The sequence below is a fragment of the Rhipicephalus microplus genome, chromosome 1, assembly GCF_043290135.1.
Source record: "Rhipicephalus microplus isolate Deutch F79 chromosome 1, USDA_Rmic, whole genome shotgun sequence".
Taxonomy (NCBI): domain Eukaryota; kingdom Metazoa; phylum Arthropoda; class Arachnida; order Ixodida; family Ixodidae; genus Rhipicephalus; species Rhipicephalus microplus.
Window position 1 is genome coordinate 55,839,065 of NC_134700.1, and position 24,988 is coordinate 55,864,052.

Sequence of the window (24,988 nt, forward strand, 5' to 3'; positions counted from 1 at the left end):
GACAATGAGAAATGGGTTTAACATGCGCTACGTTGTTATAAGCCATCACATGCAACTCTCCGGTGCACATTAGGCCACTGTGTTCTACGTCCGGCATCTTGTGCAAAATTTGCTAGTTTAATTCACATAAATTAGCTATAGTTGTTTTGGTCAGAGACTTAATTTCTTTTTTTTTTTGAATAGGTTGAGGAGCATGGGACTAAAAACTCGAGGGATCGACAAAGTACCGACCCAGTCACAAGTTGGCAAAGCAGCAATACACGACAGACGTTCATACATGTAGAATAAAAAAAAAAATAAACTTTACAAATATAAAATGACACCAAGTACGAGTACAAAAGTTATGAAACGAAGCTCCAAAAATAGAGAGCGAGGGAATACATATGTATTATGACTTGGCGTGAACATGAAAAGCAAAAGTCAATAAGTAGAGTGACGGGAATCCCGGGAGATCTATTCGTGAAAGTGAATTAGCTGGGCAAAGCTACTAATGTGGCAATTTCGATTATTTAAAATTACATATATCTACAGCACTATAGTTGGGAATTAATCGTAAGAAATTAAGTACACATAATATTATAATAAAGTGTCTGAAATCATCAGATCAAAACTATACACTGATACACAGAGACATCACAGTAAAAGATACAATACAGTAATAAGAATTATTTAAAAAATGCGCAAGACAGCCAATCGTAGCGACGTTTCTTGCAATATTTAAATAAATTCATAAGAAGTTCTCAATGGCAGAAAAAGGACAAAGGGTCAATGTCTTGGTGGTTTGAAGTGGTTAATAGGTAAGGTAGCCTGTAGGACAATGTTCATCCTAAACGCTTCTAGCAACAGGTAAAATCCACATTTAATTCATTGTACCTAGTGAGACAAACACTTGGGTTTGTCTCAGACAAAAACTCGGCGGCCGCTTTTCACACCTCCCCATTCTCTGGCCTTGAGAGTCTTAGGGGAACGGGCCGCTTAACAGGAGACCTGATCTCCAAGCTCACCAATTATTATGGGTGGGCTCTGAAGACACACACACCGTGGTGATGTTGATGCTATGCACACAGCAGTGATGGCCACTTATCACATCACGTCCAATGATGATGGGGCAAACCACACTTTGCGCCCACCTGGTCCAACTGACTCGTGCAAACAAAATGCGGCAAAGGCCAAGGGGGAGCCCGTTCCCAAATATCGTCGAAAGCTGCCTTCACACGTCTACCAAGCCTTACTTCCCATTTATGAGCGCTTGTCAGACAGAAAGCTGTTGCAACGATGCCAGCGAGGAAAAACCCAAAATAATCGCGAATGCCTGCATTCAATGATCTGGGCGCTGGCGCCAAAAAAGTGACATGCTTCGCTATTCACAGTGGAGGCACCTGTGCCAGAAGCAGTGCTCAAGTTCAATGCAGGCAATAAAAAGGCATCAGAGGACATTATGAAAGAGCTGAGCTCAAACCCCAGCTGGCAAAGCTGCAGTCACATGGCTGAAAAGGATCGACGGCGCACGGCAGCATCAGTCAAGAAGCAACAAGCAACGGAGAACATGCATTAGTCCCTGAAAAAGCAACACACAGGAACTCATAGTCAAAAGGACTACATGCCCGGTGCATACTGAGCATTTTCAAGTGCAGTTATGTAAATGAATGAGTTCTATTTCTTTTTCTCAGTTTTTTGAAAACATGCTTTTTGGTGACTTTACTAGTTTGTCGGGTTGATATCTTGCAATCTAGAACAGCTAGAGCAATAATTTTTTCATTAACGTAAAGCCCAATTTGTGTACAGTTAAACCTCGTTATGAGACGGGCTATAACGAAATAATGGATATAACGAGCAAATATTAATTCCCCTTGAAAGTCCCCATACAGACCAATGTATTCAAAACCCATTTTAACAAGGCAAAATTTGCCTGTTATGGGATATAACGAACAAATTTTGTTAGGAAGTAAAATTTTGAGCCGATGTCACGACAGTGCACAACGCGAATTTGAGACAGCACGCAACGCGAGAACTGTATTTAGCAGTTCAAAACTCCCGCCACGCGCCCTCCAGCAACGCGCGCAAAGCAGACGGCACGCGCTGTTTCCGGAGGAGAGGTCACTGCACGTGCGCCGCTTGGCTACCACCGACAGCGGAGCGCAGCTCCGCGAACGTCTCGCCCTTTTATTTTCTTTTGTGTCTTCTTTATATTCTTCCTCTCCCCTTTCTCATGGCACTGAGGCGCGCTTCTTAATCTTACATACCCCCTACCCTTCGAGTAACCGATTCCTAGAGGGCAGCGCAAAAGAGTGCCCCTTCCTCTTCACAGTCACTTTCTCAGCAAGTGTTGTCGCTCGCCGACGTGAGCTGCGTTGCTTTTGCGTGCGTGTTTCTTCTCTTTCTCGACCACTTCCGCCTTATCTTTTATCCTGCTGCGCTCATGATTCCAGCAACATGAATGCGCCAGGCGGGAAGAAAAAGTGCATAACGCTATATCACAAGGCGGCTATGATAAGAGCCGTTGAATCGGGGACCAAGAAAGGCAACGTGGCAAGAGACTTTGGCGTATCGACGAGCACACTGTCGACCATCTTGAGCAAGCAGGAGTCCATCATCGACGCTGTTGCACGTGGCGTGAAAGGAAGCGCTAAGAGGATGAGGGCACTTGCCTTTGAAGCGGTCGAAAGGGCCGTTTTTAAATGGTTCTTGGACACGCAGGCCGTGAATCTGACGGTGAGCGGCGCCTTGCTGCAAAGAAAAGCGAGAGACTTTGTTTGCATCATGGGCTATGACAACTTCGTAGCAAGTTCGGGTTGGCTCCAACGCTTTAAGGAGCGCCATGACATTGTCGGGAGAGCGGTCTGCGGCGAATCGCAATCTGTCGACGAAGCAGAGGCTACCAAGTGGGGAAAGAAAACATTGTGCGGCTGCTAGAAAAATACAGCGCGGAAAATATTTTTAACGCGGACGAAACCGCTCTCTTTTTCAAGATGTTGCTGCACAAGACGTTAGCCCTCAAAGGCGAGCCGTGCCATGACGGCAAACAAAGTAAGCTGCGGATCACTGCGCTACTTTGTGCAAACATGACCGGCTCTGAGAAGCTGCCAATTTTCGTAATTGGCAAAAGTGCATCCCCTCACTGCTTTAAGGGGAAGAGGCAGCTCCCAGTCAAGTGCGTAGCCAATCACAAAGCCTGGATGACCAGGAAGATTTTTTCAAAATGGCTTTGCAAATGGGACGAGAAGCTGGCAAAGGCGAGCCGCAAGGTGTGCCTTGTTTTAGATAACTGCACCACCCACCATACCGCTGCCGTGCTACAAAACATCGCGAGCTGCTGTTCCTTCCTGCCAACTGCACAGCAAAAATACAGCCGCTTGACCAAGGTGTGATTATGTCGCTGAAGGCAGGTTACCGCAAGCGTGTGATAGACAAGTTCCTGCTCAACGTGAGGATGAAGCGAGACACCAATGTTGACTTGTACGCTGCGCTCGAAATGCTTCAGGCGGCGTGGATGAGTGTGACGGCGACCACGATCGCAAAGTGCTTTCGACACGCCTCATTTGCCGCCGCACCAGACGCCAACGATGAGCCATCAGACGAGCCCACTGCGCCGGATGGTTTTGCCACATCAGACGAAGTCACTGCATCATGGACGGCACTTCGTGACGCCGGTGTCGTGCCTGACAGCGAGTCGTTTTGCGACTATGTGAGTGCGGACTCGGAAATGGTGGCAACGAAGCAGCTCTTGGATGACGATATTGTGCGCGCTGTCAGTGATCGTAACGAAACCAGTGACGATGACTCTGTCGACGAACAGGAGACAAACGTGCCGACAGCGTCGGAGGCATTCGACGCGGTGGACGTACTGCGTCGCTACTTCGGCGCTCACGAGGGCGGCAAAGATGGCTTGAACATTGCGGCCGCAGCTGAGCGAGCGATCGTTCGTATCAGGGAGATGCATCAACATCCAATTACAAACTTCTTTGCAGCTAAGTCTGCCTGAAATGCAAGCTGTGTATTTCGAAGTGCATTAAAACAGGCGCATGACTTTTTCCTTTTTATTTGGGAATGCAGTTATTTTGTTGCATACCACCGTGCGGCGAATGCTATTTCGGCCGCTATTTTTTTGGGGTAAGTACAGTGCATAATATTTGTGGTAAATGCCCGCTACGGCTATAACGAAGTATTGGTTTTAACGAGCAAATAGTGGCGGCCCTCCAATTTAGTTATAACGAGGTTTAACTGTATTACAAAGTGCTGAGAGCAGAATTTCCATTTGCTGTCCATATAACTTTAGAAGGTATTAAATTTCTTTGTATGTGATAGCCATGACATGACTCCTCAACTTTCATCATCTGCAGAATCCCTAGTTTTTCTTTAATTTGACATTTGCTTGCAGCATTGCACTTATGCTGATTGCCCTGTCTAGCTATGCAATTATATTTACTTATTTATAAGCCCTTTCCTTTCTATTGTCTCCAAAAACAATAGAAAGGCAGCATTGTGTATCTTCTAAATTCAATGACCTACAAGGAAAATTTTTTGCATATTTGAAATCAGCAGGATAAACTACATAAGCATGTATCTTTTCATCATGTTTGGTCTACAAATACAGAAAATATCTCCACACCATGTCCCTCCTTGAATTCCTTTATAAGAAGCACGCTTAGCAGCAATTCTCGTCTTTTATACTAGATGTCTCTTATAAGCAGGGAACTTCGTATGCATTTTCCTATCCCCGTATACAGTCGAACCTCGATATATCGAACGGCGCGGCGATCGCGAATAGTTCGATATATACAGAATTCGATCTAAAAAAATCACGGAAAAACTGCGTCAACAGCTTGCTGAAAACAACCAACGAACCGTTCCAGCGTGGTGCAGTAAATACTCACTTGATGATTTAAACATAGTATTTATTGTGTTGGTTTAAAATATTGAAAAAGAGTAGCCTGCTTTTTGTTGGCCATGGCGTGTTTGACGACTGCGTCCTCAATATAGTCCAGGCGATCCATAAGTGATAGGCCGGTGCCTTCAATTGCGCCGCAGTAACGGCGCACAAGGGCCAAGGCAGCTACGACCTCAGCTGATGTCAGCAGCGGGGCACCATCAGCGCTTGCGGGATCCACCTCGGCAGAGTCTTCATTTGGCTGCCCAGCAGTAGCTTCGGCGACAATCTCCACATCCGTGAGCTCCGCCGTTCGGAGTTAGGCCAGTCGCGCACCACAGCGCGCGACAGGCCTAACTCCGAACGCATGAACACTGCGAGCCCAACGACCGTTGCCTGCCGATGCCACGGGGGAGGAGCTTGCAACAAGTGCGCAGTGTGCCGTTGACACCATAGAGACTGCAACGACTGCAAGCTGCAAGGCTGCGGTGTGAGTCCGGGTGTAAAGCGCGCACATGGCGCACCCATGCTGGCTCGCCTGACTGCTTTCTCTTTCCTGGCGGCAGCACGGGCCGCGTCCCAGACAGTCGTCTGCGTCCCTATACTTTCCTCCTCAATCTTTACCTCCCACTCCCCCTTCCCCCGCGCGAAGCCGTGTCGGTGCCTTCGTATTGAAAGACAATAACAGCTCCGCGCTTTTCTCTTCACTTTGCTCATTCAAGAACCTCTACCGCAAGGCTGCGGCGCGCGTATGCCGCTACGTTAAAGTGGCGCTTTCGGCGCCACCGATGTGTGCGGCATTCGTAAACGCCCACCGCTCTACAGCTACTTTCGAGAGTTGCAGGAAAGCTCGCCGCCTGTCAATGAAGCGCGGGCGGTTTGGGGTGGCTGAGTTCAATACAGTAAAAGCTCGTTAATTCGGATTTCACGGGACCGGAAAAACTGTCCGAATTAACCGAATGCCGAACTAACGAATGAACAGGGAAAACAACATTTAAAATAAAGCTGCAGAAGCATACCTTTATTTGTTGAAGTATTTTGTAATTGTCGTCTGCGTTTTCGTGCAGATTCCGGCTGACATCACAATTTTTCTTAACTGTTCCAAATGGCCAACAGCACGCAAGCTGTCGGGAGTGTTCAGGCAAGCGTCCTCTAATATTAACAGCGCCTCTGAGACTTCCGGTGAGGTGCGATGAGGTCGCGGCTGTATCTTCTCGCATGATTCTTCGTCAGAATAGTGGTCTTCATGGGCGCCCGTGACATCATTAATAATCTCTTGATCGGTCAGGAGACCACTTGTGGCGACACCATGATCAATCGCAATGTAGTCCTGAAAGGTCACGTCTGTGGGAAGGACAGCATCGAAAGTCGGGCAGTCATTGTCAGTGGACTCGGCTGACACCTCCTCGATGCCATCGTCAGCTACTGCTGCATGCTCGGGCCTCACAAAAGCGCTGTGCCGAAAACAGTTGGCGATGATGTGCACTGCGCCGAGTAAGTCACTTGGTACAACTTTCCAGCTTCTGATCATAGGATCATTTGCTCTAGCAGGTGCTTGCGGTACTTCGACTTCACGTAGTGAATGATACCCTGGTCTATCGGCTGAAGAGCAGACGTAGTGTTGGGCGGCAAAAAATTACTTTTATGCTCTTCAGTTCGACTGTACAGTTATAGGCACTGCAGTTGTCAACAACCATAATTATTTTGTGCTCCTTCGACGTGAAGTGCCGGTCCAACTGCTGCAGCCAGCCGCGAAAAATGTCCGATGTCATCCATGCCTTCCTGTTCGCTGTGTACTCGACAGGAAGGCTTTTGACGTTCTTAAAACAACGCGGCTTAAGCGCCTTCCCGACGACAAGTAGTGGCAAGCGCTCCGTGCCAGTCATATTGGCGGCAAGAAGCACAGTTATCCTTTGCTTGCACTTCTTGCCACAAATGCACGCGTCCCCTTTGAAAGTCACCGTCTTGTCGTGCAGAGCTCTGAAAAATAGAGCAGTTTCATCTGCATTGAACACGTCACGTGGTTCATATGCGGCAATGTGCTCCAGCAGCTTCACATTTCTCCACTCGGTGGTCACGCTTTCGTCAACTCTGGCCTTTTCGCCGCACACACTCCTGAAGACAAGTTCGTGTCTCTCTCGAAACCTCGCAAACCACCCTTCTGACGCTTTGAACGATTCAATGTTCATCATTGCAGCGTACTTCTCACCTTGCGCCATGATGAGAGGTCCGCTCAAAGGCAGATGCGCGTTGCGACAGTCAGTAATCCATCAGAGCAAAGCTTCTTTGAGCTGGGGATGAGCTGTGGTTCGCAACCGCTTTCTAGAGGCATGAAACTTCTCGCTTTCGAAGGCTTGTCGAATCTGTTGTTCATTTTTCACGTACGTTCCCAACGTGCTCCGCTTCACGTTGTACTTGGTCATAACCTGCTGTTGCGATTCGCCGTTCTTCAGTGCTTCCGAAATTTCCACTTTAGTCGCCAAGTTCTTCGCGTCTTAGTTCTGCCGCTTTTTCAGCGTTGCCATCACTGTAGCGCACGATGGTGGTGGCATGCAAATACGGTCACAATGGAAGAAAAAGAGAAGTCCGCAAGAAGAGATGGTTCCGACACGACAACACAAGGGAAAATGGCGTCGGAGGCGCTGAGTGGAGAAGAAAGAAGATGCCGACGTTCGGTGACGCTGCGATCGCCCCCACTAGTTGATGATGATGGCGATGCCACTCAGGCTTCGGTTTCCCTCCAGTGGTGCCAGCGCTGCTTTAACACACCTTTGTGTAGCAGCAGCCGTCAGCATTTGTCCGAATTAAGAGGTGCGGAGCCTAATTCCGATGAAATAACGAAGGTTTGGTCCCATAGATTAACATGCACTTTGACCGGGACCAATAGAGCCGTCCGAATTATCCGAATTTCCGAATTAACGGGTGTCGAATTAACGCGCTTTTACTGTATAACCATTATATGTCAAACTTTGTTCAAAATAAAAAATAAATAATGCATGCGATTTCCCGCGTGATATAGGAACCGTTCGATATAGGCAATAATTCGATATATCCATGTTCGATATATTGAGGTTTGACTGTATTACTGTAGGCAGACTTGTGTCCCTTATACCCATTCGTCTCTTAAATCAGTGTCTCTCATAAAGGGGTTCGAATGTATATCCAAATGTCTGTTGTACCATAATCTATAATAAACGAAGTTCAATCAGTGGAGCAAAAAGGGAGGTCGGCATAATGATGCCAATTGATATACGGTATCTGAATGTCTGTTGTAAGCAGATCCGTTGTAACGAGGTTATACTGCATAGTACACACACCACACACAGCAAAGACAAGCACCCCAGTGCCTCTGTTGATGACGTGGCCGGCACAGTACGCTCAATTGTACAGAGAGATTTCCTACTTCCAAGACACGACTGAGCGTGATCTGTTAACCCCTTACGAGTTTTGGCCATGCCTCTGTTTAACATGCGCGCCTTTTCCACGCATGGAAAAAAAAACGAAAAAAAACACGTGTACTCGAACTATGGCACCTGTACCCAAACTATGACAGCACATACTTCCGGTACATGTGGATTTTTTTTTCATGCATCAATATTTCTTCTGTTCTTTTTTTTTACTTGGTAAACATTGATCCGGTAACCACTTGTGCACCCAAATGCATTCGTGGTTCGGCTGGTTTAAAATGCACGCTTTTTCCAATCTCTTCCTTTCTTAGCATGCGTTGCTGTGCTTCGGGAAACTTCAAAATTGTTTTCATGCATTGATGTCTCTTGAGTTTGAAATGCGAATGTATTTCCTAGTCGGGCTATGTCAGGCGTCCATCAGGATCCGTCCACCGCCCGCTCCCTTAGCAACAATTGTGGGTTGGCGTGTCCCTAGCGTGTGTGTGTTCAAAATGCATTTGTAGGGTTTGAGCTGCCAGCGTTCGTGTAGCGTTTGTGTTGATAAGACGCTGACATTATGGCCGTCATGTATGATGACAAGTGTAGTGCTTCGCCCCTCCTCTCGCCGTTCGCTCTCTCTCCTCCCTGCTCCAACTTTTTCGTCTGCTCACTCCTCACTCTCGGCCATTCACTGGCTGGGCGCCTCTCAAGAACATCCGGAATTGTATGCTTGAGGCGCCGCTGTAAAACGCCAACGCCGAGCTGAGAACGCCGTTTGTTTTGTTCACTTGAGAGTATCTTTTTAATCGTGCACGCTAGTTACTGGAGCTGGTTACGGTATGCATTTATCGCAACAGAAAAACGCCCCATGCGGCGAACGGCGCTATTGGCTGCACGGTGTAAAAAAAAAAAAAATTCTAATGCTGGGTTCTCACGTGCGAAACGCCGTTATGCAATAATTTCCTTCGGGGAGATAGGGGAATTTTTTTGTTTAGCATTTTGTTTGTTGTTACTATCAATAAATTATGTGTATGTAACAACATACTAAAATAATTTTTGTCACACTAAAAAACTTGGACAATTTTTTTCCAAAATAGAATGGTCTGAAGAATTTATTTCAGCAACAAAAAAAAAAAGCTTCAATGTCAGCGTGATCATGCAAGTTTGCCACAAAGTTTGGAAAGTGCGTGGTGTGTCGTAGCGTCAATATTACGACACACTTGGCGTACTGGCGCACACTTCTCTGTGAGATCACAGCTGATACCACTGTCGCGGTTAAACAAAACACTGCGAAAAAAGAAAGCCGCGAAACGCTTTTGCAGAGTGTGCAAGGACAGCTTGAAAAACGTATTGCATCAACCACCAAAGACGCTTGAAGTGCAACAAAGAAGCTGCTTCCAAACAGTGTAGGTGTATGTGAATTGCGAAAAATTAAGCTACTTAACTTTTTTCTGATGCTACCGCACTTTTCTCTCGTCCTCAAGAAGTTCAGGACGAGCGATTTTTCGGGAGGAAAAGTGCTTTCACAATGCGAATATATACGATATGTCTGGCGACATTCTCCTGGTTTCAGACATTTATGAAGATGTCTATTGCCAGCAGGTGAAACCTTACTTCATACGAAACAGGTTGCATCACAAAGATCAGACTTCTTTGCTCACAAAGTAGAGTGTATGGTGTAAGATTAAGAAATAAAGGCATTAGACAAAGGTCATATCACTGTAGGACTGGGCATCATTTTTTTTTAGCGCAAAACAAGACGCAAAGAGGCCGCAAGAGAGTGACATAGCAGGGAATGTATGAAGAGAAAACTCACGATCGTGAGAAGACCAGAGACGAGGGACGAGATGAGATCCTTGCCCGCACGGGCACACACTATAGTGTTGTGGGCCCCCGAGACAGCCGGTCCGTGGTCGGCTGTCACCATGAGAACCATCTCGAGAAACTTGCAGGCGTACTGGGGCAGGCGGCGCTGGAACCACAGCAGGCTCAGCACACCCCCGATGCCCAACTCCTTCTCGATGACTGTCGTGATGGGGATGCCAGCGTAGAGCAGCTCCTGGCCCCTCTCGTCGCAAATGCTCGTCATGAATGAAGCCGGCTTGCGTATCAGGCCCAACTCCTGCAGTGATGGTTCAGGGCAGGGAACCAACCAACATAATATTCATGATCAGCTACAATGAAGGTATTTTTGTGCGGGTCACACTGTCCTCTGTAAGGTAGCTCTATCCATGTGCCTATTTCAATGACGGGCGCAACAAAGGAGAAAGTGCCTAGTGGTAATTTGCGATGTGCAAGGAAAATAACTTGCAGAGACAAGAAAAGAAGGCCGAGTTTATAAAAGACACATTGCACTACGTCCACTGAAAAGATGTGGGCCCCCACTCAGCCATTGTTTTCTGACAAGGCCACATTATTGGCATGAGTACACACGAAAAATATCAAATTTTGGGCTGAATATCTCAGGAATATTGACAGTTTTTTTTTTTTTTTTTTTGCAATGATTCATTCCAAGTGAAATGCCATACCCCCTTTGCCACAGAAGAAGACATAACCAGCACACGGCGCATACTTCACTGCAAGGCTCCCACGTGCAAGTCTGGACAACAACACCAGTGATGCCACCCAGGTCTTCCGATTTGGAGCAATTTTTGGAGCAGTAAAATTTTCGATTGATATGTGGGGTTTAACAACCCAAAACCACCATATGATTATGAGAGACGCCGTAGTGGAGGGCTCTAGAAATTTCGACCACCTGGGGTTCTTTAACGTGCACCCAAATCTGAGCACATGGGCCTACAACATTGTGTTGAGTTTATAAGCTTTTGTGTAGGGTTTATCAGATGTTCTGAACCCCCAAATAGCATTATCAATTGGAAATCTAGTTAGCAATTTTTTGCAGAACTGCAACGTCTATAAAGCGTGTGAATAACATTGGCTGCGTAAAAGCGCGATTTCTTTTTGATGCTGCCAAGGAGGCTATACTGAAACTTCTGGAGTGGGGGTCCCGCATACGCGCCCATATATCAAAGTGAAGCCGCGGCGGTCATATTGCTCAGGGCAGAAGGATTCATTGATTGATTGATTGATATGTGGGGTTTAACGTCCCGAAACCACCATATGATTATGAGAGACGCCATAGTGGAGGGCTCCGGAAATTTCGGCCACCTGGGGTTCTTTAACGTGCATCCAAATCTGAGTACTTGCGCCTACATTTCCGCCTCCATCGAAAATGCAGCCGCCGCAGCCGGGAGTCGAACTCGCGACCTGCGGGCCAGCAGCCGAGTACCTTAGCCATTAGACCACCGCGGCAGCGCAGCAGTAAAATTTTTCATTTTGGAGCACTTTAGAGCAGCAAAGTATTTTATTTGGAGCCCATTGGAGCAGCAAAACTTTCCATTTTGGAGCAATCCGGAGCAGCTAACTTCAAATTCTAGAGGGTAAGCAAGTTTATTTACATTCAAAGACAAAAATTATTCTGGGGTTCAACGTCTCAAAACCACCATATGATTATGAGAGACGCCGTAGTGGAGGGCTCCGGAAATTTCGACCACCTGGGGTTCTTTAACGTGCACCCAAATCTGAGCACACGGGCCTACAACATTTCTGCCTCCATCGGAAATGCAGCCGCCGCAGCCGGGATTTGAACCCACGACCTGCGGAGATAAGAAGAGCTGACCCATCTTCTTTGTACAAAGGGCGGATGTAACAACATCGCCCCGAATGCCAGGCCTCCCATCGATTGTTATTCAAGCAGAAAGGAATGCGCCGCCAGTGTCCAAGGCACAGGAAGGATCGAGCCGGGGGGGGGGGGGGGGGGGGGGGCGTTCTTATGAGCTTTGACTTTAAGGGTCTGATAGCTGGTGCACGTGCTATTTACGACTGGTATACCCTTCTACCTTGTACTCTCAACGCGAACTGACTGTGGAAAAAGGGCTTCGCTTTCTAGAGCGGCCATATAAGGGTATGCACTGAGCCTAAATCGCAAGGTGGCCACACCATCGTCCTGTCATTTCAGAGGTCCATTCGTACGTGCCGTTCGTGCTGTACAGATAGAATCACACTGGTCTAGAGCAGCGGAGTGCATTCCTGCTGACACTGTTGTCAGCCGGGGCTTCTATCTCACGTTAGCTACAAGCTTCGGTTGATGCTTACATTACACCACAAGAGCCTAACACGCGGTACGACCATGTCTGATAGCATTACGGCGTCTCTCTTAACATATTTCTGAAGAAAACACCAGCTGGAGCGGCTGGCTGGGCACTCCAGAAAAGTCTGAAACCACCATATGATTATGAGAGACGCCATAGTGGAGGGCTCCGGAAATTTCGACCACCTGGGGTTCTTTAACGTGCATCCAAATCTGAGTACTTGCGCCTACATTTCCGCCTCCATTGAAAATGCAGCCGCCGCAGCCGGGTGTCGAACTCGCGACCTGCGGGCCAGCAGCCGAGTACCTTAGCCATTAGACCACCGCGGCAGCGCAGCAGTAAAATTTTTCATTTTGGAGCACTTTAGAGCAGCAAAGTATTTTATTTGGAGCCCATTGGAGCAGCAAAACTTTCCATTTTGGAGCAATCCGGAGCAGCTAACTTCAAATTCTAGAGGGTAAGCAAGTTTATTTACATTCAAAGACAAAAATTATTCTGGGGTTCAACGTCTCAAAACCACCATATGATTATGAGAGACGCCGTAGTGGAGGGCTCCGGAAATTTCGACCACCTGGGGTTCTTTAACGTGCACCCAAATCTGAGCACACGGGCCTACAACATTTCTGCCTCCATCGGAAATGCAGCCGCCGCAGCCGGGATTTGAACCCACGACCTGCGGAGATAAGAAGAGCTGACCCATCTTCTTTGTACAAAGGGCGGATGTAACAACATCGCCCCGAATGCCAGGCCTCCCATCGATTGTTATTCAAGCAGAAAGGAATGCGCCGCCAGTGTCCAAGGCACAGGAAGGATCGAGCCGGGGGGGGGGGGGGGGGCGTTCTTATGAGCTTTGACTTTAAGGGTCTGATAGCTGGTGCACGTGCTATTTACGACTGGTATACCCTTCTACCTTGTACTCTCAACGCGAACTGACTGTGGAAAAAGGGCTTCGCTTTCTAGAGCGGCCATATAAGGGTATGCACTGAGCCTAAATCGCAAGGTGGCCACACCATCGTCCTGTCATTTCAGAGGTCCATTCGTACGTGCCGTTCGTGCTGTACAGATAGAATCACACTGGTCTAGAGCAGCGGAGTGCATTCCTGCTGACACTGTTGTCAGCCGGGGCTTCTATCTCACGTTAGCTACAAGCTTCGGTTGATGCTTACATTACACCACAAGAGCCCAACACGCGGTACGACCATGTCTGATAGCATTACGGCGTCTCTCTTAACATATTTCTGAAGAAAACACCAGCTGGAGCGGCTGGCTGGGCACTCCAGAAAAGTCTGATTCCATCTATACATGCATCGGTGTGCAGGAGATGTTTCGGGAGTCTCTAGTCACCCAAGTCGCGGATATCGAACACAGCGCATGCAGCAAGTTTTTGTGAGTGCGCGGACCTTGGAAATGGCAAACTCGCCACTAGCACTACCCACGGATGACGTCAAGCCTTATTAGTTGGTATAACAATACCGTTTGTCGGTTTCACATTACCTCCTAAGAGCATAAGTGAAACTGACAAATTGTATATTCTTTTAGATCGGATATCACGAAACTCTATAGTTGCTTAGGCTTTCGTGCTGTCAGCTATCTAAACACGAAGCAGATGCTAGTAGCCCAGAAAGTCAACGAGCAGTCTCATTATGCCTCGAGATAGCGCCCTCTAGCTAGGCACTTTAAGCGATGCAGCAGTCTCCCCTCCACCTTTCCCTTCAAAACGAAGCAATAAATGCGATGCCGTGATGTTCATTTTTTTTTTAACCGCCAACTATTGACCCTAGAAAACGAGAGGCAGACATGTAACAAGGCGTAGCCGCTTCACAGGCCTTCCGACACCAGAGCCACCAGCGATGGCCTCACTACAGCTGCGCGCATTAAAACCGATTTGCAGCTGCGCCGACCAGGAGGCATGATTTTATTAATGAGATTACATTTAAAAAGAAAGCACGCGAGAATTTTCAATTTGGACCCTAGCAACCTCGAGTTCAAGAGGGCAGAGTTATTTAGGGGCTTTTACCGCCACAGCAATTATAAATGCGGATCTGCTTGTGGAAGGAATTACGAAAAAGCTCTTCTGTCTGATGATCCATGCATAAAGTATATTAGAGAAAAGGTGTCAACCCATTCGCACCATTTACCTGTTTCTCTGCGGATGCGAAGCACGGAAAATTAGATCGTGATGTCCAGACATAGACGTGACTGACATTTTGGCGGCACGCATGCAGTTATTAGTGATAATTGCTTTATTATGTGCCGCGCAACTCTTCATGTGAACTCTCAGCAGCATTCCTAAAATGGATGACATCCGCCGATGAATCGCCGCCACAGTTTCACACTACTGATTAAACTAGACGCCACGAGCCCCTGAAGAGAGCGCGTTTTGCCGTTAGGCAGACTTGCACAACCAAGTTGCGTCGGCACCAAACATAGCATCAAGGATTTTAGGACGCACGCGCCACCACAGTTTTTCAGCGAAATTAAACAGGTAGGTTATTGTGAATTTGGTGGCCCCGAGAACAAGATGCACATGTATTGACGTGCCGGCGTGGCTATTGCCGGTGATAGATGCTCCCAAATTCGACTTTGGCGCAGTTTGGTGCAATGTTTCTTGATATTATCAGGATGGTGCAGTAAATCTGATTTGGCGCACTTTGGCGCAGGAGCGGGATCACTGCAACACAAGAGTTCAGATGGTTTGGCAGAGGTCATCACTCCGAGGTACTGACCCTGGCCCAGTTGTAGTCCATGGGCACTGTCGGGGGTGGAACCTCGGGCAAGGGCACAATCACACCAGCTCCCACCAAGTCATCATACACACTCCTGCAAACAAACGAAAAGATAGCTCAGTTGTACTCGATTCAAATTAAAATGCACAGCGCCACCTAAAGTAAAGGGACGCGAGGCAGAAATATTTACAGAGTACACTGCAATTATAAAATGAAATAGATAAATCTACCTTTGCGTAGAGGAAAGATTAACCAATAGGAAAGTAGGGACAAAAAAATTAGACGGTGAGGTCAGCTTACAATTGGTGCTATAAGTCACCTTAATGCATTTTTGATAGTTGAAGCACCCGTGATAGTTCATTTCCGTCAAAGATATAAAGTGCTAAGTAATCAAGACGTAAGCCTGGGAGCACTTAAACTATTATCAAGTGCTGTTACACTCAACATGCTGACAGCCCTACAGCGTCTGGGCTTTTCATTAACATTAATAAAGAAGCCCATCAGAGAAGAGCACAGACCTCACATTGACTTAGCAAATTAAAACCAATGAACAGCAAAATGCCTTCCTGTTATATGATTGCCTGCCTGAAGTGCACCCCAGCATTTAAGCTGTGGTGCTGTTTTGCTTTTTCATTCGGAGATGCCTGCCACCCATTGATTCAACACACGTGGTGACGAGAAATGTGATGGCAGCCACCAAATAACAAGAAAGTGTGACTGATCACAGACAACACTGTTGCACTAAGCATTTTCAACTAGTATTTGTGTGGCTGCACGTGTGGCATAGCAGCATTGTTAAAGTCAAGTATATGTTAAAGAAGTCAAAACAAGTTTGTCCGCACTCATGAAAAAATGGGTATTTGTGCTGTTTTTGAGATCATATTAAAGGGAAACTAAAGTAAAATAACAATTTACGTTAGAGTGAAAACTCAATGCATGAAAACATCTAGAACGACAATATTATCAACAACAGTGCCTTACTTACCGAGAAATTAAAGTAAATGCACAAGAACACAAGCGCCACAGTAGGACATTTTCAAAATGATCTCAATGACATCAGATGGACCGCCTACAATTAATCACTAGTAATCGATCTAGCTGCACTAAATAAAGAACCTTTCGTACACCAAGAGATACAATAAAATGCTGTTGCCCGTTTCTGTTTGATTCATAGAAAAAAAAACCGTCGGGTGTTACTATGGGGTATGGCATGAGTGGTTCAAAAATTTAATTTTCCCGTGATTGCACGAGACAGGTGGTGTCATCTAGCGGGACGCAGTTCAAACAAAAGATGTCTGCAATCTCGAAGCCAATGGCTGGAAATTGATCAGTGGCTGTTGTTGCTGCTGTGGCTCCCGCTGCTGCCACTATAGCCGAGCATGCTGCTACTATAGCCGAGCAACATTGTGCACGGCAAAAGTGACGTGAGTCGGTACGGTCGGTCCGCTTCTCGAGGCAGGTAATTTGAAGTGCGCTAACCCAATGCGGACTACTAAAACGTGATTTTATTTCAAAATAGGCCCTTCCTTGGCACAAAAGTAACACTATGAGGTTTCTGGACCGCTATTTCAACAATCAACGTCAACTTAATAGTTGCCTTTAGTGTCCCTTTAACATTCAATGCTATGACTTCAATCTACTGCACACTCACAATAGGTGACAGCACAAATGTGCCATGCAGTTGAGAAATAGCTAAGGCAACTAAACTGCCCAAGAGAGCATAGCTGTCACTATGTTGGCCAAATGTGGTGCACAGAACCGAGCGACTTGCACCCAAACGACTTGCACCCAAATATACGTCCCTGCACAAGTAAAGTAAATGCATATGTACAAGACTCCTCGCAGCACAGAAAAAGGGTGGACTACTTGTTGCAGGTGACACGCTTGGGACAAATGTAAGCCACTGCATAGCAGGTGCTGGGTTTCAGAAGAACAGCGCCAGTTTTTGTTGAGATTGGTGTACACATAACCGCTGGAGAAAACTAGATGAGCCGTCAGTCCTGGTATAATATACCTGTTGTCCCAGCTAACTGGCGCCAAGATGTCAAAAATGCCATATTAAAGGCAGACAAAGAAAATTGATGACAACCATCTAGCGTGTTGCAGAGAATTTTTTTCCAACTAAGTTGTCATTTAGAATTATTCAACTACATTGCTAAATATGGACTTTAGGCAAGAAATTGGATTTACAAAGTTCAAGAGTCATCAAAAACCTACACTTGTAATACAAGTACGTACAAAATTTTTTCAAGCTGCAAATAAAGTTCGCAAAATACAAAAAACCGCATTCGCGTGCCGCGATCATGCTGCTTTGGGCTGTGGTTAGAGCAAACAAAATCAGCGGTGGCTGCAACTCACTAAGTCCATTGGAGTGGTAGGCTGAGAAGCTGATAATAGCGCTTGCTACACCTTGAACAGTCACGCGTGCCCATTTGCTGATACAAACCAAGAGTTGGCCTACCACTGCAAGGATTTCAATCGCTCAAAGCCCAGTTGAGAGCAGAACAATCGCAGCAAGTAAACACACTAGTTGTGTATTTTTTTTTTAATTTCGTGGGCTTTCTTAGCAGTTTGGAAAAAAAAATTGACTGACTACATCTCCGGTGAGGCATTTAAGTTTTACCTCACCCACATCTTTGAAAACGAAAGTCATGGCAAAATATAAAAGAAGAGATAATAACTAATTTTAACGACTATGACCAAGACATACTTATTGCCAACCATCTGGAGAAAACCGCACTGTACCGTCAATTCCTGAAGCAATCTTCAAGCATTCGGAAGCCCAGCGCGAATCGAGAACTATCACAAGACGAACTGGCACATGAGTTTACTTACAGAAGGCTATGCGTATTTTGAGAAAAACCCAACAATCAAGCGTGCCTCCCTTCTGCACGAAAGTCGGCATTTCCAAAGTCCTCGCTCCAGCATATTACATGAAAGACATTACTCATCCACCTGATGCCCTTCATTCTTCGTCTCGCGTACATGGTACACCACGCGGTTTTCCATTACGCGGCACTTCAAGCGCTCCTAACGTTCATCATTTACCTCATATGGACGCCATGATCATGTTAGATGACCGGACTTTTCATGAAAATACCCTGTTAAGCTATGCTGCTTTCGGAGGGGTTCATGCATCACCGTTCGGTGCACACCCACTAGACAGTCGAAGCAAAGCAGAAGGCTCAGATGCATTGAACATCCCATGTTGACCTTTGTCGTGAATAAGAGCCCTTCGTAGTGAATAGTGCAGAAGAAGCCTCTGAAGAGCTTTCTATTAACTCTGAAGCATTATCTTCACTGCCCGAACAAAATGACAATAGCCCACAGACTACCAGCTACCGACTGGACACCACATCAAGTTGTCAAGAAAACCGGCATGATGTTCAAGGTTCTCTTGACAACTTGAAGAAGTGCTCCCACCTCAGCACGTTCAGATGCAACAGCAGCAACGCCAGCAAAAACGAGTACAAGGATTTCTGACACTCTAACGGATACACCAACAAGGAAGACGACGCAAAGTGAGCCTCTTAAAGCAAACACATTGCATGAGGCATACACGCATAAGGTATCGGCGCCACAAACCAATTTGGCACAAGAGATCAAGACTGTGCCTTCGATTACAGCTCTGAAACCACAGAAAATGACGAAAGAGATGAGAAGGCACCATCTGTACAACGCAGAGACCAAGACACCATTTTATCACCCGTGACCATCGCACACGCAAACTGAAAGCACATGTCTGTTCCCGCCATAACACAATTCGACGCCTTCGACATCTGAACTTCAAATGCTACAGGGACTCCCAACCTTGTGCGTTCCTCACAGGAACTCAACCCATGTCATCACCAGTGCACATCTCTAGGGTGTAGCTGTGCCATCCAGAACGCAACAGCCAGCCGCAACCACCAGAGTTCCCTTAGATATGGCCGGACTGCTTCCCCCTGCTGTGGATTTTTTGTGCCAGTTAAGGAACTTCCTTCTGAAATAGAACTAGGACGTATTTTGGCATTCTTGGCTTTAACACTCTGTGTTCTTGTTGTTTTGTTGTTTTTCTGACGCGAATTCTTCCAGAGCGAGGGGGAATCCTGAGACGTAGGAAAGCAGTGACTGATGGTAAATACAAATGAAGAGGAAGTAAAAATGGAATAAACATGGCTTATGAGTCGGGCCATGTCTACCTTTCATCATAGCGTCACATGCATGTCACTTGCAACGCTACGGTTTATGCACTATTGAGCAGCTAGCTGAAGACGCCTATCAGAAGGGTTATCTGCGATTGAGCCGTACTGCCACGTTTATTACTTACATTTATCCCGTACTGTGTGCATTTCGGGTGTCTATTCGTAAAGACATCACACTACAGCTACGCGGTTACAGTGGCCCCTTTGTTTTTGCAGCCATCACATTCCAGCATTGTGGCAAAGCTGCCTTTCAGGCTCCGCTAGGCCACAAATCGATCGACTCGTGAAAGCACTGGTTAAAACCTATGCAGCGAAAGTGGCAACTTTAGTTAATGCTGTTTTGAAACAAAGCATTACATACATATACATATATACATATACACACACATTACACACACACACATTGCACACACACACACACACACACACACACACACACACACACACACACACACACACACACACACACACACACACACACACACACACACACACACACACACACACACACACACACACACACACACACACACACACACACACAAGCCTCTTTTGAAGGAACTGGTCATTTCGCGGCTGATGCATGCTATTTGCGAAGAAATCGGGCCATAGGTGGCAGCACCCTCCCCACCGAAGTGTGGATAGGCAGTTGTCGGGGCATATACAAACCCACGCAGCGGCGCTTCGCTGCTTTTGGTTTAGGCAGATTGTCGGCGAATGAAATGCGTTGACTGCAGTTTACTGGTAACATTAACACAATAGCGTTAAACAGCTCCTTTGGCAGAAATTGTGGCTTCGACATCGTTAGTTGTGAGCGAAAAATCATCATCTTATGCGTGTCCAAAAAATAGAGAACGATGCAAATAAAATAAATAAATGATAAATCCTGAAGCAGAGTGGGGACCAAACCAGGGTTGTTTGGGTCCAAGTGGGGATCGAACCCAGGTCGCTTGCGTGGCAAGCGAATGTTCTACCACACGGCCATGCCTCTGCTTGTGAAAACAGCGAAAAGAACTCCCTCTGCTTGGAAATGCAGTGAAAGTAATTTTCATGCTTTACAAACACATGCATCCTGTATACATGCTTCACAACGCAACCTAATATTGCAGTAATAATGCATGGTACATCCGTTCATTGCCAACCGGTGTAAAAATATGTGGATTATTTTAATTGCTCCGCAGTTGAAAGCTGGTATTGAATACATTTGACTGCAAACCCAGCTGAACTGTGTAAATTTGCACCTCCTGAAAAGCGGGGAATACATCACGACAGCTTCTCGAATCATCCCAAGGCAATCTGAATTCTTGTTCACTTGATCATTTTTTTTGTACTACTACAAAAGGCACACATGCTACTGTGCCTATTTCTTTAAAGCCAAGTATAGTGGGTGCATAGCAAATTCGAGAAGGTTTCATGCTCTAAGGATTTGAAATACGCACTAGGAACAAGATGTCACTATTGTGTTTAACTCCTAAAGGCAAAGGTTTAGGGTCCCTTAATTTATTACACTCCTCTCTGCTGAATCGACGCACAAAGCCCATGCAACATTACTTATTACTAGGGAGTCAAGCTCGCCCCGGCTGGCTGACTGCGCACTTTAGCACTAAGTGCTGTGTTGTTTGTATGCATTTTGCTTATGTTCCTTTTACTACCCACTCCTTTTCTACCACTGAACTACTTATTAACATCTTACTCACCTGAATACCGTACTTACTCGATTCTACCGCGCCCTTGTAACGCGCACACGATTTCCACCGCGAAAAAAAAAAAAAAAAAAAAAGGAAGACATCGATTGCAACGCGCAACCATTTGTCTCGCTGGCCCGCACGATCACACCACTCGAAAAAACGACTCCTTTCGGGAGCGTCTTCTATTTAAATATGAGGTACGGGCGAACCTTGCCGCCCATCGGCAAGGTTCCTATTGGCGTTGCGTAAGTGGTTGCCAGACTGCAAGGGTGGTTGTTGCCAGATTGCCGCTCAATTTGACTGAAAATTTTTCTTCTGTAGTTGTGGTTTCTCGGTAAGAGTTTGGTGCTATCCGCGGTGCATTTTGCGAGTGCGTGAGCGACGCTGGCCCTTTTAATTAACGGATGCTGTGCAATTAAGAGAACGTTTTAATTCCGTTTTAATTAATGTAATGAACCGTGCATTACAGATTTCGTTTTATTTACGGAATGAACCACGCCTAGCAGAAGTCGAGCGTGGTGCTGCGGTGCAATTAAGACGCCGTTTTAATTAACGGAATGAACCGCGCATTACAGAATTCATTTTATTTTCGGAATGAACCGCGCCTAGCAGAAGTCGAGCGCGGCGCTGCTGCGCAATTAAGAGGCCGTTTTAATTAACGGAATGAACCGCGCCTAGCAGAAGTCGAGCGCGGCACTGCTGCGCAACTAAGAGGCCGTTTTAATTAACGGAATGAACCGTCCATTACAGAAGTCGAGGCGCGTTTTCTTGCTGTGTGCGCAGCTGTGCGATTAAGATATCGCGTCTCAGTATTAGGGATGACGGGGAAAACTGAATAGAGTCGCAGGAGGTGATGCGCTGCCCCCCTCCCCCTTACTTTTCTTTTTTTTCCTCTCAGCTGATCGTGTCGCGTCGACCGCGCGCTACGACGGGAGACGCTACGCTTCCCCTAGCTGTGTCAGCACAAGACATATCGTTCGGACTCGTATATACATGTGATGAATAAGCGTTCCAAGGCTGGTTAATTAGGGTATGTCGGATATCCTACAGCTATGTACGCCTGGACTCGCGAAATGCACCGCGGATAGCACCAAATTTTTACGAAGAAGCCACAACTACAGAAAAAAAAATTTCAGCCAAATTTAGCTGCAGTCTGGCAACAACCACCCCAAAGTCTGGCAACAAACTTATGCAACGCCAAAAGGAACCTTGCCGCCCATCTGACGTGTAACAGAGCATTGCCGTCACTGTAGTTTTACCGTGGACCAATGTCAGCACGCGAACTTGCTTCACCCCCTTCTCGACGGTTGTGGTGCCAGGCATGTCGAAGTAAAGAGGCGTCTGATTGGCATTCCCGATTTGCCCAAGCAGGTAGCCGTTGTTGCGCCGCAAGTTTAGGACGAACCTCTGAAAGCTTTTCATCGTACTCCTCCGCAAAACTTTTCGCATATGCATGTTCCCCTTCGGAGGGAAAAGCGTTTCCTCTTCATAAAGTTAGTTAGCCAGCACCTGCTCGCTTTAAACTGGCTCCACATTAGACCTTTTTCTAAGACTAATTGCATAGCCCGCACTTGGAGCAGTTCTGTCGTCACAGGCCGCTCTGCCGCTCGCTGCTCAAGCACATACTCGCTGAGCAGCTCTTTAATTTGCGGAAACCGACCCTGCTGTGGTCCACTGAAGCCTTTGCGTGAAGCTTTGCTGTCGACAATCTTCTGCTTTTGTTTCCGCCGGTCCCGGACGCACGTTTTGAGAACTCCGAACGACCACGATGCGGCCCGATTTCCGTCCGTTTCCGCACACGCGATGGCTTTTCTTTTAAAAGCGGCATCGTGGTGCACTCGAGTTTTTGGAGTCGGCCCTTCCACGCCGTCGATGCTAATGCACTACTAGATGATGAACTCCTCAGCACACGTACGAAGTGCCGCACATGGGAAACGCATAGGCAGAAATGGCTGACGCGCCATGCCGACGCACGTAGGGGGCGGCCATTTTGGATTTGACGATGGCAATAGATTGAACGTATTTTTTTTTTTTCGTACTCGATTCTAACGCGCATGCGATTTATGAACTCGCTTAACCGGAAAAAAGGTGCGCGTTAGATTCGAGTAATTACGGTACTATAAAAGAAAGAGAAAAAGATAACCCTCATATCGGTGCAACGCGTTCGGTGCCACTGTTCGCACCGAATATGCACACGCATTTTTGCCGTATTCTGTTCCCCATGAAAAAAGGGAAAGTTGGTAAGACTAGTCAGGAAAACTTTGTGGCTGACAGCGCTTCGCGTTATATTGACGCTCACCACGTACGCATATGTTCGTGTACCAGTGAAACTTTGAACGATAAATTACGCATATGTTCGTGTTCCGCAGAAAGCTTTCAACGAAAGATTACGTGCATATGACAGTGATAAAACAAAAGTATGCTTATTTGATGCGCAGAACATGTTTTACTTTTCGTATTTTTTTCAATAGAAAAATAACAGCTGCTTTCCGTCAGTCAATAACGAGGCCACACAAATGCTCAAGACGGTGTAAATCAAGAATGTCATTTTTAGTGAAATTATACAACAGTAATATAAGGCACGCCGTCTTAATTTTGGACACCTAGGTTCTCTAAAGCATTTTTAAATATAAGCACACTGGTGTTTCAGCGTATATTTCACTGCACAAATTTTGCCCCAAATTAAACAAATTCACTCACCAACTCCGTTTTAAGAAAAGTTTAAGCACTGAAGGGTCACACTTGATACAATTACCTCTCTGTAGTAGTACAATGGCCAGATGAACATAACTAAAGCTCATCGCATAGTCGATTAACTATATACAGCGCCATAGTTATACACTTAAAAGAAAGGTGCAAGCGCGTGACCTAGAGTGTCCTTTTTGTTTGCAACCAAGTCGCTCAAACGCTGCATTCACTCAATAACTCTATGCTTGAGATGATGCAAAGCGCATTTTACCATGTGCTTAAAGCAGAAAGCGGCACCCACACTGAAATGATTCTGGTAAATGGAGTGTATGATGACAATACACAGCACTCTGGAAAGTTGCACATCGCTGATTTTATTGCAGTGAATTATCAGCAGAGCAAGACCAAATGTTTTATACGACATTGCAGGCATGCATACAAGCAGTTAAGCTTGCGCTAACATATCCAAACAAACCACCCTTTGGGAACGTACACAACGAACTACTACCCCATTTAAACACAAAGTGGCTAGCAGACAACTCAGGGAGCAATCCCCACTTTGCCATTTCAACCAGTAGCCACCAGGCGGCGACTCCACTCGATCCCGGCTTGCAAAATGAGTTACCTCCCTCAGCGAGGTAACCAAACCTCGTTTAGGAGAGAAAAACCGGGAGCTTGCTGAAAACGAGCGTGCTGACAGTGACAAGTTTTCTTGCACTGGCCACCAGACTGAGGACGACCCCCAGATACCCCCTGCGAACCAAGGACCTCGACGAACAGGCGACCAAAGGCGCAAGCGCATATCTTTTTAAAGCGGAAAGTCCCTCTACACGACATTTACGCATTATTGCTAAAGAAGCAATAAAGTGTTCTTCTGTTGGCCTAGCCTGTTGCCTAATTCGTCTGAACCCGTGTAGCTGCCATGACTCCAGCTACAGGAAAGGGACGTGAATCGTGCACGGTACAACTGTGTGCGACTGAAACATCAGTTGTACCAGCCGTGCATAGAGACCATACCCCTTCAAGCTCTGATGCCTCCACAAGAAACAGGTCCTCTTGTCTCCTTTCATGGTTGCAATACAAACATTGTAGCAGCAAGCCGATCGCTGGCCACCAAGGGAGAAGACTGTGGACTAATTTCAGTCATCTAGGCTTCCTCAACATTCACCAAAATATAAATGCAAGGGTAGTGTTCACCCCATTCAAATGTGAACGCAGGAATCAAACCTGCATGATAGAGCTTTTACTGTGCACCACCTTGGCAAAAGAGCTACCAAGGCAGTTGATGCATGTCGGTG

At 46.5% G+C, this 24,988-nt stretch overlaps 1 protein-coding gene across 5 annotated transcripts in view; it reads right to left on the minus strand.

Annotated features, from left to right (window-relative positions):
* ATPCL (ATP-citrate synthase) overlaps window positions 1-24,988 on the minus strand; it is a 208,168-nt gene that overhangs the window by 35,240 nt on the left and 147,940 nt on the right. For all 5 annotated transcript variants that reach the window (XM_037430039.2, XM_037430041.2, XM_037430045.2 and 2 more), the window contains 2 exons: window positions 15,131-15,224; window positions 10,070-10,375 (listed from right to left, as the gene is read on the minus strand). In XM_037430039.2, the coding sequence (XP_037285936.1) occupies window positions 10,070-10,375; window positions 15,131-15,224 (400 nt within the window). The remainder of the gene's footprint in view (window positions 1-10,069; window positions 10,376-15,130; window positions 15,225-24,988) is intronic.